General features: G+C 36.6%; 3 protein-coding genes across 3 annotated transcripts; 1 reads left to right on the top strand and 2 right to left on the bottom strand.

The window, feature by feature from the left end:
• Positions 1-855: 855 nt before the first annotated feature.
• W97_07764 (uncharacterized protein) lies at positions 856-1,903 on the bottom strand (the record flags this gene model as incomplete). The annotated part of the gene is made up of 2 exons (XM_007785633.1): positions 856-1,613; positions 1,780-1,903. The coding sequence occupies 2 exons, from the start codon at positions 1,901-1,903 to the stop codon at positions 856-858; spliced, it is 882 nt and encodes a 293-aa protein (XP_007783823.1).
• A 442-nt stretch (positions 1,904-2,345) lies between these two features.
• Positions 2,346-3,365, top strand: W97_07763 (uncharacterized protein; the record flags this gene model as incomplete). Its single annotated transcript, XM_007785632.1, has 1 exon — positions 2,346-3,365. One exon carries the CDS (start codon positions 2,346-2,348, stop codon positions 3,363-3,365), a length of 1,020 nt encoding a protein of 339 aa, XP_007783822.1.
• A 564-nt stretch (positions 3,366-3,929) lies between these two features.
• On the bottom strand, positions 3,930-4,712 carry W97_07762 (uncharacterized protein; the record flags this gene model as incomplete). The annotated part of the gene is made up of 1 exon (XM_007785631.1): positions 3,930-4,712. One exon carries the CDS (start codon positions 4,710-4,712, stop codon positions 3,930-3,932), a length of 783 nt encoding a protein of 260 aa, XP_007783821.1.
• Between the last annotated feature and the right edge of the window lie 8,647 nt (positions 4,713-13,359).

The following is a 13,359-nucleotide window of genomic DNA, read 5'->3' as shown; positions in this document are numbered from 1 at the left end:
TTGCGATCAGACGAAACTGTCATTGCGGGTATGATGTAGGGGCGTCCGTGAGGCGTGTGGTCCTTTCATCAGCCCTGTTAGATTGCCTCGTGGAAACATCGAGTACCTGAATCTGGCTTGGTTCTGAAGCTCGTTCTGGATCGCCGGCGGCGGCTGATTCGAACACGTGACGGAATACCTTCCCTTCCAGGAAACAGACCGACATTAAGCACCGCACCAGGACTGCCACTTCATAAGACAAACCTCGGAATGTAGAACTTTGTTGCACTCCTTTCATTCGTTTTGGCCCCCAAGAGCACGACACAGCTCTCGACAAATCAATCCCTTCTCACGTACTCAACCACTCGCACGCAAAGCTACGTCGCTAGTGCACGAAGGATTTATATCCAATACATATTGCAGATGAGGCGCACAGGCATAGCAATATCATCAGAAGCTCTGCCTTGATAACCGATGCTACTTAGCTGTGCAACCTTACGTTCTGGCTGTCTCATACTGTTCTCGCTCCTAGTCGTTCACGTACCCTGGCTTCTCCTTCTGCAAGCTCGCAGTGTCTAGCTTTTCCTACCCCGCTATCCAGCATGCGCACGGGTCCTTGCTCGATGTATCCTCTGATCTAGCAGCCCCTGAAGAGCGAAAACACAATACGAAAGCGGGAGGGGATCAGCAAGATGATGACCGGGGGTGACTTTCCAGAACACTGAGGCCCCCGTTGCCTTGCCCTCCAATCAGGGGAACAGCATGAGCCAGATCGCGGGAACAGCAGAGCCTTCTAGAAAGTTTCCAGCCGTCAAGCAGCGAATCAGCAGTGACACCTCATGACAGAAGGGCAACGCTTTGCAGCCTACCCTCGGGTCACCCCGCACCACCCGGTTTGAGGCTCTTGAACTCTTTCGTAACCCCCGTAATGGCCTCTTCAACCGGCAGCCTCTCCATACTACTCGCTCCGAAGAATCCATGCACGCCTTTACACCTCTCCAACACGTACTTCGCATCTTCCGGCTTCGCAATCGGTCCACCATGACACAGCACAAATATTCCCCTATTGATCTCCACAGCCGCGTCCCGAATCTCCTGAACAAGAGCAACGCAGTCATCGAGACTTTTTCCACTCGTCGCGCCAATAGATCCCGAGGTCGCGAGCCCCATATGGGCGACAAGGATGTCTGCCCCTGCTTCGCTCATTTTCCTTGCCTGGCCAGCGTCGAAGACGTAGGGTGTCGTCAGCATGTCCATCTCATGCGCTAGCCGGACGAGCTCGACCTCGTGCCCAAAGCCCATGCCCGTCTCTTCAAGGTTTCGCCGAAATTGGCCGTCGATCAACCCTACGGTGGGGAAGTTTTGCACACCCGCGAAGCCGAGGTCCTTGAGCTCTCTTAGGAATCTGGAGATGTCGCGGAATGGGTCAGATGCGCAGACCCCCGCTATCACCGGTGTGCTCTTTACGGCAGGTAGCACCTCTGACGCCATCTCGACGACGACATTGTTGGGGTTGGAGTAAGGCATCAGTCCTGCGAGTGATCCGCGGCCGGCCATGCGGAAGCGCCCGCTGTTGTAGAGGATTATTAGATCGCCGCAACCTGCTTCGATGAACTTGGCGGAGAGGCCGATACCTGGTGCATGTCAGCGGACAAGTTTCGCAAGGGTGCTCTAGGCAAAGGAAGCTTGCCTGCGCCGGCGCCGACGATGATGCTTCCATCTTCAACAGACTTGCGGAGCTTAGCGAGGATATCTTGCCTGTTTGTTGGAGGAGGCATTGGGGTCTGTTCTGATGCATACAACGGACTTGAAGACCGCCGGCTGATACTTGGTGGTTGCGAGGTGGGCTTGAGTAAGACGTTGCTGAGATGGGCGATGGTGGGTAATCCCTGTTGCTGATCTCCCGCCCCACGCTTCCCCACATCTTTGACACACGTCAACCTGGGAAGGATCCGGTGTGCAGCATAGTGAAGTGAACATATCTTCCAAAGTATCATTGAGGCATTAGAGACGACTCAAACAAGGTCCCCGATGTGGCGGGTGTTTGAGCAGGACAGAGGTTCCATTTCGTTTCCGGGGTAAGTGACAACTGTACAAAATACCTAGGTACAGCACAATGAACCCCGTCGTCCTCCTCCTCGGGACGTTCGACTCCAAGCTTGAGGAATTGCTCTTCCTGGACACCCAGATCAGGAAAGCCGAGGCAGAAAGCATTCTCCTAGATGTTGCCGCTCAGATACCGAACACAACTTCATAAACATCAGCCAATCCGAGCTGCTTGCACGCTATGACGAGGCCGGTCAGACTCCCGTCTCCGAGCTTCCACGCGGCGAAGTGATCAAACGCATGTCATTCTGCGCGTCGAGATGCGTAAAAAACTATTCGAGGATGGTAGAATTCACGGCATTATTTCAGCGGGCGGCAGCGGAGGTACTGCCCTCGCTTCTGCCGTCATGAGGGAGGCGCTGCCAATCGGCTTTCCGAAGCTCATTGTTAGTACCGTTGCCAGCGGAGACACCGGCCCTATCGTTGGAGAGACGGACATCACAATGATGTACTCCGTCGTAGACATTGCTGGACTGAACAGCGTGCTGCGTAACGTGCTGGCAAATGCAGCCGGGGCGATCGTCGGAATGGCCAGGGCGTATCAGGCTTATCTGAAGAACTTCTCGGAAGAAGGTGCTGCGGAAAAGAAGAGGAGGGTGGGAGTAACGATGTTCGGCGTGACGACTCCCTGCGTTGACGTGATACGGAAGCATCTAGAGAGAGTCTACGACATCGAAGTCTATGTCTTCCACGCCACGGGCCATGGCGGGCGCGCAATGGAGCGGCTCATCAACGAGGGGCAGCTAGACGCCATCCTCGACATCACGACAACTGAGATCTGCGACTTCCTTTTGGACGGCAACATGTCCGCTGGACCAAACAGGCTCGAAGCAGCAGCCAGCGCTGGCATACCCAACATCCTGAGCGTCGGCGCGTGTGACATGGCGAACTATGGGGCTAGGAACACTGTTCCAGAAAGATTTAAGGATCGAAGATTGTATGAGCATAATCCAATGGTGACTCTGATGCGGACAAACAAAGACGAGTGCGCAAAAATAGGAGAGTTCATGGTTGAGAAGCTAAGGAGGTATGCGGAGAGGAAGGAAATGGTGCAGGTGTGGTTGCCCACGGGCGGTGTGAGCATGATTGCGACGCCTGGCGGGCCGTTTGAGGACAGAGAGGCTGATCGGGCGTTGTTTGAGATGATTGAGGAGGGATTGAAGGATAGCGCGATTAGAGTCGTGAGAGATGAGAGGGCGATCAATGATGAGGGCTTCGCGAGGGATATTGCTGAGGAGCTTGTGCGGCTGATGGACCTGAAAAAGGGGGGAGGGCGATGATGATTGAAGGATGGTGATGAGGTATGAATGGCCGTAATCATGCTCCTTTACTTTCGCAGCGGTCTGTAAGCCCCCACGGTGATGAAGACATATCGTACGCGACGCGCATTGAATGCGCTTGAGGCCCATCGGAGGTCCACGCGATCATTCGAAATATTGATGAGAATCGATCCGTGATGTCGAGGGGCTATGGGGTGCCTTCTTTATTGTTTTGCAGCCGCGAAGCGGATTTCGATCATACGGACAAGGTCACTGCGACTGTCTAGTGATCAACTCTGTTAGCGGCACAATCTCTTTCTGACCATTGACATGAAGTGAAGCTGCACTGAACGTGCGACGGTTGCATGGATAGAATCTTCCTATTTCCACCACATAGTAGCAGAATTAATGACTGAGTCACAGTTCTGTATCGCTCGAGCGCCAAATAAGTGGCACTCGCCTTCCATACGCAGCTCCACCGTCAAACCGTTTTCACCATGCATCGCGTTTATCCACACTCCACTTTAGGCTGAAGAAACGCCGCAATCCAAACCGCCTCAGAGAGCAACGTGCATTATCCGAAACTCACTCACCCTCACTCTCATCAACCGTGGACCGGACCGCATCGCGTGCGCCACCTGCAGACCGCGTAGAAACCGAGCTCCTCAGGTTATGCCGCTTCTTGACACATGCAATACTCTTTCCACGCAGCGCCAAGTTTTCTTTGGCATCTTGGAGTTGCGTCTCGATGAGCGACAGCTCATCCTCATCATTTGCGTTTGTGATTAGCTCCTTAGAAGTGGTCCCGGTGGCCTTCTGAGCCTTGCGCGTACGGGGAAGGACCGGAGCATCGGCGTCAGCTTTAGAGGAAGGGGTAGTGCTCTTGCTATGGAGATCGGGCGGCGAGATCGTGTTGGTGATGTCTGCGAGTCGCTGAGGCTGTAAGGGTGGTCTGCCCCGTCTCCGCTTAGGTGCTGGGTCGAAACCGAGATTCTCTGAATACGATTGGGACGAGCGCTTGAGCCTCCTTCGTTCGAGCTTTTCTGTCAGCGCATGGTCAGGACCGACAATCGCATCAATCGGTGAACTGCCCAGCAGCATGCGGGACAGCGACGGCTTGCAAGGTGTCTCGTGGGTTCCGTCCATTCCAAGGCTCTGGAGACCGCGGTGGATGACGACCATCGGCGAGGCATGCTCAGCTTCCAAGACAGGGCTCGGCAGGCTAACCGAAGCCTGCACAGAAAAACGAGTCGCTAGAAGGGATGCAGGAGTCATGGTAACCCATTCGCTGATGCCTTCTTCCAACCTCCAGCCGCCGCCTTTCTTAGCCGAGTCACCTACTGCATCTGGTCTCTTGAACGGAGACATCAGACTCATTTGCTTAGGCGTATTCGCCCGCCGGATCTCGCGCTCGATACTTCGCGCGAAGGCGAAGTGCTCGGCTGCTTTTGTAGAAGAAGGCAGTGTTATTCTGTTTTAGAAGAGAACGAAACACTTCATGGCCAGCTAGGATATAGTAGTGTCTTATAGTGTTAGGTGTAAGCGCTTTTATTACCATCCCTATTTCTAGTTTATATAGAAAGCTAAAAGAGGGCTACGTACGTTCGGGCGAGAAAGTAGTTATTATTAGTAAAAACTAGAAAGACTTTAATAGACAATTCAATAGAAATCTAGTTACTAGAGCTACATTTACTTAGTCTAATACTAGATATAACCTATTTTAGTTCTAAAATAGAAGGTAGTATAAAAGTATTACAGTACAGAAAGGCTTGATACTAGAACTTAATTTATTAGAGTAATATACAAGATATTACATAAGGTTAAAAGGTGCAATAAGGAAAACAGAAAGATAATACTATAGGTGGAGTATGTAATTTAGTTATATAACTCTAGAATAACTAAAGATCTAAATACTAAGAAACACTAAGTCTAAACTATAATAGTAGCTTCTCTCTAAGAGCTAAGTTTCTATAAGGCATTTAAGCCTAAGTTATATTCGGATTTAGTATTAAAATTATTATCTAACTCTATAGAAGATATAGAGTAGCTATAAGCCTTAAGTTCTACCTAGTATATATAGCTAGGCTTATATAGATAGTATATAAAGAAATAATCAACCTCTATAGAAGCTATTAGTATATAGTATAAGGGATTCTAGGAGTCTTTATTAGAGCCGATCTAGTCTATAAGCACCTTAAAACGCTTATAGTAATTTTATGAATTAAGAACCTAGTTTATATCCTATGTATTATTCGCTAAGATGCTTAAATAGAAAAGAGAGAATAGTAGAGCTTATTCTAGTAGTAGATTATTAGTAGAGAGCTGGATTAATAAGGTGTAGAATATAGAGTAGTAGCACGAAAACTATAGAATCTTTAAGTAATAGCTATATATACTAATAACTTTAGTAATATAAAAGAAGCTATAGTACTTATTTAAGAGCTTCTAAAGTAAATAACCTAATTATAAATTATAGGTATCTCGATACACTCTATTACTAACTTAGTACTTTAGAGTAAGAGTTTATTAGTAGTTAGTAGAGTCTTTATAGGTAGCTTATACTAGGCGTATCTATTTCTATAGCTCTTAAGTAATAATAGTTATCTTATTATAGAACTAAGCTACTTCTTCTTAGTCTAGCTTAGAAGATAGATTTATCTTAGAGATATGTAGCTTTAAGTTAAGGCGAGGGTATTAACTATAGTTAGTAAAAAATAAAGAGACTTAGATAGTTTCTAAGATATAGTTATTATACGCAAACTCTATATAGAATAGCTAATCTACCTAGTTATCTTATAAAAACACTATATACACTTATAGGTATTATTTAAAAACCACGTTAGTGTTTTTAGTCTAGCTATTAGTCTTAGAATAATAGGCTATAGAGAGGTTATAGTAAACACCTAACTAGAAGTATAGTTTCTTTTAGAACTAGCTAATAAATTAGCTTCCTCTATTAGAGATAATTAACTTAGAGATACCGTGAAGCTTCTAGATATACTAGAAGAAGAGTACTATAGTAGTTAATATATCTATCTTACTATAAAAAATAAAGTGCTATATTTTAGAGAAGCGATCTATAATAATAAGAATATTCTTATATAAGTTTTCTTAGTAATCCTTACTTCCTAGAAGCTTAATAATAAAGTTAAGGGAGATATTAGACTAGTGCTATTCTGGGACTAGTGGAGGCTTTAGTAGGCTCTAGTAGTAGTCCTAAGAGATCTTTATATAGATATAGGTAAGGTAGTTATAGATAAACTAGCGGATATTCTATATAATTCTAGACTACTAGTATAAACGTAATAAGATATTAAAGATCTTAGTACTTTCTAAGTATCTAATAGCTAGAGGTAAGTAGGCTTTATATAGAGCGTATATATAAACCTAGTTAGATTCTAGTAAGAACTAGTAGTCTTAGTAGATTATCTAACTATTCTCTTTATAAACTTTAGATAGTAGAAAGCCCCTTATTATATAAGTACCTTATTTTAGGTAAGTAAGGATTTCTTAGGCTTATTTATTTATTATATAGGTAGTGTTAATATTCTTGTCTAGTATAGTTTTAGGAATCTAATCTAGTACTTTAATTATATTAGACTAGATTACTAGTAGTTCTCCTTTATCTTTAGTATCTTATATAAGTTTAGAGGAGGTAGTAAAGGCTCTAGCAAAAGCTGTATAAATCTTATTAATAGCTAGCGGTAAATACTTAAGCTAGAAGTTAAAGTTATACTACTTAAATATTATTTAAAACTAGTTTTTTTAAGAATTACTCCCTCTTTTGGTAGGAAGATCTCTAGACTAACAAGTTAAAGCATCTATAATTATATTTAGGCTACCCTTATAGTATATAATCTTAAAGTTAAAATATAAGAGAAACTCGCTCTAATAGACTTAGTAATAGTTAAGAGACTTTATAGAAATAAAGTATTTAAGGTTCTTATAGTCTAAGATAATATTAACTAGTTCTTTCGTTCCTTCTAGCTTAAGGCGCTAGGCCTTAAAAGCCTTAATAATAGCTAGTAGCTCCTTATTATAGATCTCATAGTTATACTTAGTAATAGATATCTTGATTAAAAAGTAAGCTATAGGCTAGAGTTAGCCTTCTATATCTAGCTAGTATAGTATACTAGCTATAATATAGTCTAAGGTATTTGTTTCTACTATAACTAGCTTATTCTAGTTAAAGTGCTATAGAATTAGTATAGTAGTAAATATATACTTTAATTCCTTAAAGGTATATTTATAATCTAGAGCCTATAGGAAAGGCTAGTCTTTATAAGTAAGGCTAGTAAAAGAGGCAATAATCTTAAAGAAATTATAGATAAAATAATAGTAGAAGTTTATAAAACTAAGAAAGCCTTGAATATCTTTTAGGTTCTATAGCTAGAGCTAGTCTTATATAGTAGAAACCTTCGCTTAATCTATCTTAATACCTTCTATTAAGATAATTAACCTAAGATACTTAACTTTTTAAACGTGGAATCTATACTTTCTAATATTAACTTATAGATCTACTTCTTATTAGCGGAGAAGCATTTTGTATATATACTTCTAGTATTTATTTAAGGTATTACTATAGATTAGAATTTTATTAATATATGTAGTATAAAACTAGTCTAGGTATTTCTAAAGAATATTATTAATATACTGCTAAAAGAATAAGAGTGCGTTAAATAAATTGAGGGGTATTACTAGATATTTATAGAGACTCTAATAAGTGCAAAAGGCTATTAGCTATTTATTACCCTTTGTAATATAAAGCTTATTAAAAGCCGCAATAATATTAAGATTAGTAAAGTACTTTACTAATAATAATTAAGTAAGAATTTCCTAGATAAGAGAGATTAGATATTTGCTTTTAACTATAATTACATTAAGGCTCTAGTAGTCCACCTAGAACTAGAAGCCTCCTCTAGTTTCTAAATAAAGAGAATAGAGGAGGCTATTAGGCTATTACTAGAATAAATAAAACTCTTTATAAGATAGTTCTCTAGGTACTTTTTTAGAACTAATAGCTCCTCCCTAAATATTCTATAGAGAGACCTAGCAGATAGTTCTATCCTTAGCTATAGTTAAATATAGTAGTTATAAGTATAATATAGTAGTAGCTAGTCTAAAAGATGCTTTAAGAAAATATCTAGAAATTTATAGTACTTTAAGAATAAGATAATAGCGGGATCTTTAACTTTCTTAGGGGCGAGAACCTTTTTAATATCCCTTATAGTAATACTAAAGAGCTAATAGCTCGTCTTTTTAGTATTTACTAGGTATATAAAGAGAGCTGCGCTAATTATATAGATATCTAGAGTCTTCTATAAAAATAGATTAAGATTAAGTAGCTCTTTAGCTCTCTTTTAGGGGATAATAATAGAGTCTAAATAGATGCAAAAGCTAGTGTTCCTACTAGAAAGTACTAATAGTTATTAGTCAGTATCGAGCGTAGCGCAGTAAGCTAGTAGCTAAAAATACCTAAGAATAACTAGAAAGTAACTAAGGTAAGTAATAAAAAGGATAAGAGTCTATTTAAATAACTCTACTAGGAACTTAACTTAGATAGAAGAGATAATATTACTAGTAGTAGTAGAGCGCCTATTAGTAACTTTAAGAATAATAAAGGAACTAAGGAGGAGGAAATAAAGGCTAAGGTTTTATATATAAGCTTAGATAGTAAAAGTAGTACTAAAGGCTTTAGTGTTAATAAGAGTAGTAGACTTATATTTATATAAACTAGTAACTAAGAAATAGTTAATTATAAGGTGTTTATCTTTATTAAAGTCTTACTAAAGCAACTAGGAGATTATAAAAAGAAAATCTTAACTATTGTAAGTATAGGTTCCTATAAGTAACTTTTAGTAGGAACTACTTGTTTTCTAAATAAGCTAAGTTTTTAGAAGAGGTAGTAGAATTAGAAATGTTAGAGATAGAGCTAAATTTAATTATATATATAGTAGTATAAGGTTTCTTTAGATAATTATAAGCTATATAGTCGCCGCTATAGTAGAGGCACTTATTATTATTAAAACGCTATCATTTTATCTTTAGTATAAGCGGGCTTTACTAGATATAACTAACTATAAAATCTATAAGGTTGCTATAGTTATAGGCTATAGAAGTAGATTATAATATAGTTAGTACAGAATAAGAGATAGATAAGGATATAGTTATAGTAGTTACTATATAGAAAGCGCAAGTAGTAGAAAGTAAAGCTAAGAAGATATAATTGTAGAAGAATAATATACCTATAACCGCTCTAGTAGTAGTATATAAGCGTCTATTAATACGCTAGTAGAGGTGAAAGTAGTTAGTATAGCTTATTTCTTTAGTATCCTAGCTTATAAGCGCGCTCCGCATCTTATTTAATAGGCTTAAAAAGAGTATGGACTTCTTTCTATCATTCTTATACCTAGTCTTATAGATATAGCGTTAGAAATTAGTAGTAAAGAAGGTAAAATTATAGTTCTTCTAGTAGAGATTAGTAATTTTAGCTTAGGTAGTTACCTTAGAGTTTAGATTATTAAAAGATAGTTTAAGGTATTTAATTATCTTCTCAATAAAACTAAACTTAAGTATACTATCCTTATAAATATATAAAAGAAAGAGAGCTTACGTGGTGCCCTTAAAGCAACTATATAAATATAAGGTTTAGGCGGTTTTAGTAGGGTAATAGTTAGCGTTAATATATAGCTTTATATAGATATTTATAATAAAGAAGTAGAGGGAGGTATAGTTAAAACTAGAAAATAGTTCTAGGTTAGAAAGCCTCTCTAACTTCTTAGTTAAGGTAGTATTTAGTTAAGCGGCTTAGATAGTAAGTTAAATAATATACTTAGTTACTTTAGAGTATATAATAATTATAGCGTCACGCTATTACATAAGTTTATTACGCTAATATAAAAGATTCTTAAGTTAATCTTTAAAGGTATTACTATAGTTATATATCTTATTAAATTAGTTTAAGAGATTAGTAAAGAACTTAAACTAGAGGTTAGAGTTCTTTAGAACTTCTATAGTAAGTATTATGAGTATATTAACGTTTACGGGAGCTTATAGGATATTAGAGGCACTACTTATAGATATAAGCGTGTTAGAAAGAGTAGAGAAATATAGAGTAGACTATAGCTAAACTATAATAAGAGATAATTAGTAGGTGCAACATAATATTATAATATATAAAGGCTTAATACTAGAACTTAATTTATTAAAGCAATACATAAGATATTATATAAGGTTAAAAGGTGTAGTAAGGAAAACAGAAAGATAATACTATAGGTAGAGCACGTGATTTAGTTATATAACTCTAGAATAACTAAAAATTTAAACGCTAAGGGACACTAAGTCTAAACTATAACAATAGCTAGATCTAAAGTATCTATCTTAATAAAGATTCTCTTAGTTAAATTAAATATTATTAGAACTAGTCTAGTACTAAGCTGTTTCTTTAATATATAGAATATGCTCTTAGTTTCTTCGCCTTACTAGAATCCTTAATCTTTTTTTATAAGATCTATTAGTAGCGCTATAACCTAGTAATAACCTTATATAAATTTCCTATAGAAATTCGCTAGTCCTAGAAATAATTATATATTCTTTACTAACTTTAGTATAGACTATTTAAGTACCACTTTTACCTTAGTATTATTTAATTTAGATACCCTAATTTGTAATAGTATACTCTAAGAACTTCATCTTCTATTTATAGAATTAGCTCTTTTCTAGTTTAATTCTTAGGTTTACTCTCTATAGCTCCTATAAGACTTATTTAATGTATACTATATATTCTTCTTTAGTCTTTAAATATACTAGTATATTATTAAAGTAGATAACTATAGATATATTAAAGTATTTCCTTAGAATATTATTAATATACACCTAGAATACAGCGGGAGTATTAGTAAGCCTAGATAGTATAACTAAATACTTATAGAGTCTAAATTATATTTATATTATAGTCTTCTACTCTTTAACTTCCTTAATTTAAATCTAGTTATATACTTCTAGAGTATTAAATTTACTAAACTATTTAGCTTCTTATAGTTAATTCTATAACTCTAAAATTAAAGGTAATAGATAACTATTCTTAATAGTTATATTATTTAGTTCCTAGTAGTCTATATATAGTTATAGAATACTATTCTTCTTAGGTATAAATAGAATAGAATATTCTATAGGCGACTAGGATTCGTGTATAAATTCTTTCTTTAGAATCTTATTTAGATACGCGTATAGCGCTTCTAGCTTCTCTAGTAATAGTAGGTAAATTACTAATTTCCCTAGTATTTTACTTTCTTTAATAAGTATTATATGATTCTATAGCCAATATACTAGTAGGGTCTTATTTAAAATCTTATTTATAAATAACCTCATATAGTTACTATACTTAATAGATATAGATAATAGGGCTATAGTAAATATAAACTCTTATTCCTTACTCTATAGAATTTTAACTTACTTAGAGTTTCACTAAACTTCTTACTTAAGTTCTTTAGCTAAGATTATATATATCTTTAAACTATTTTCTAGTATCTCTTAGCTTATCTAGACTAGTTTTTTAGTAGAAAAGTCTAATGTCTTATATATCTAGTTAATCTTTAAGTTTACATCTTTAAGCTATAGTAACTCTAGTATAATATTATATATGCCTATTACTATAATATTAAATATAATATTCTATATATAGAGTCTAATCTTTAATCTAACTTTATTTATCTCTTAGTCTATTAATCTCTAATTATAGCTTAAAGGTTAGCTATCTACTATTATTACTTAGTAGATATCGCGCTTTATTTATAGTTCTATCTATATATAGTAGATAAACTCTAGTATTATAAAGTTTACTATAGCTCCTAAATCTATTAGTACCCTAGCCTATGTATAACTAATCTAGACTATAACTCTAAGGGTCTTAGTATATCTTATTACTATAAGAGTATACTTTTAGTAGTCTAATTCTACTATCTAGATACCCTTACATCTATTTAAAAGTCTTTTAGTAGGTACTTCTAAAAACCTTGAGATTAGAAAATCTCCTAGTTTTTTAAACTAAGGCTTATAATACTTTTATTCCTAGTATAAACCTCTATTTTATTATACTTAGATTTACTAGGGTTAATTTAGTATCCTAGATTTACATCTAGATCTCTAGTAGCAAATTCCTATTATAGTACTATAACTTTCTATTAAAGCTTACAGAAAATATATCTATTCTCTAGAGTTATATAGTCTCTATCTCTTATAAACTTCGTATCTATTAGTAGATATTCTTATACTCTATTATAATACTTATGTTTTAGTTGGAGTATACTATCTAGTATCCAGCTAAGCTATCTAATATATTCTATTACTATAGCTAGTCTCCCTAAGACTAAGTTATAAACCTCTTTATATAGCCTACTAAAACTTATAGTAGACTTCTACTATATCTTATATATAGTAAGTTATTTTTTAACTCTTTAGAGGTTCTTCTTCAACTTTAGTTAATCTATATTAAGCTTTAAGAGTTTATATATATAAGTATATGTAATTCTAAACCTTAGATAGATATCTACTAATAATAGAATCTTTTACTAGTACTCACATTTCTAATTCTTTATTAAAAGCTAGCTTAAAAACACTAGAGTCCTTAGATTCTATTTCTAAGATCTCTTTAAATAGGAATTCCTCTTCTTTAGGCTCTAGTTCTTTATTCTTAACTAGTATAGTTAAAACCTTAGCTCATATTTCTTAGAATTCCGCTAGTTACTATTCTTACCTACTAGCTATACTTAGCTCTACTTCTTAAATAGTAAGAGATTGAACCACTTAGGGTCTACACTTTATAACTTATAATACTTATTTTATTTATAGAGATAATAAGTACTATCTAGAACCTTACTTATTACTTAAATGTACTTAATACTTATTGTTATAGTATATAGTCTAAGGTATACTATTATACTACATTAGTTCTATAGCTATAAGACTCTCTAATATAGAAGTAGAGTTCTTATTAGTCTATACTAATATTTACTTC

The sequence above is a fragment of the Coniosporium apollinis genome (genome assembly GCF_000281105.1).
Source record: "Coniosporium apollinis CBS 100218 chromosome Unknown supercont1.45, whole genome shotgun sequence".
Lineage (NCBI taxonomy): Eukaryota > Fungi > Ascomycota > Dothideomycetes > Coniosporium > Coniosporium apollinis.
This window is presented reverse-complemented; position numbering and strand designations above follow the sequence as displayed.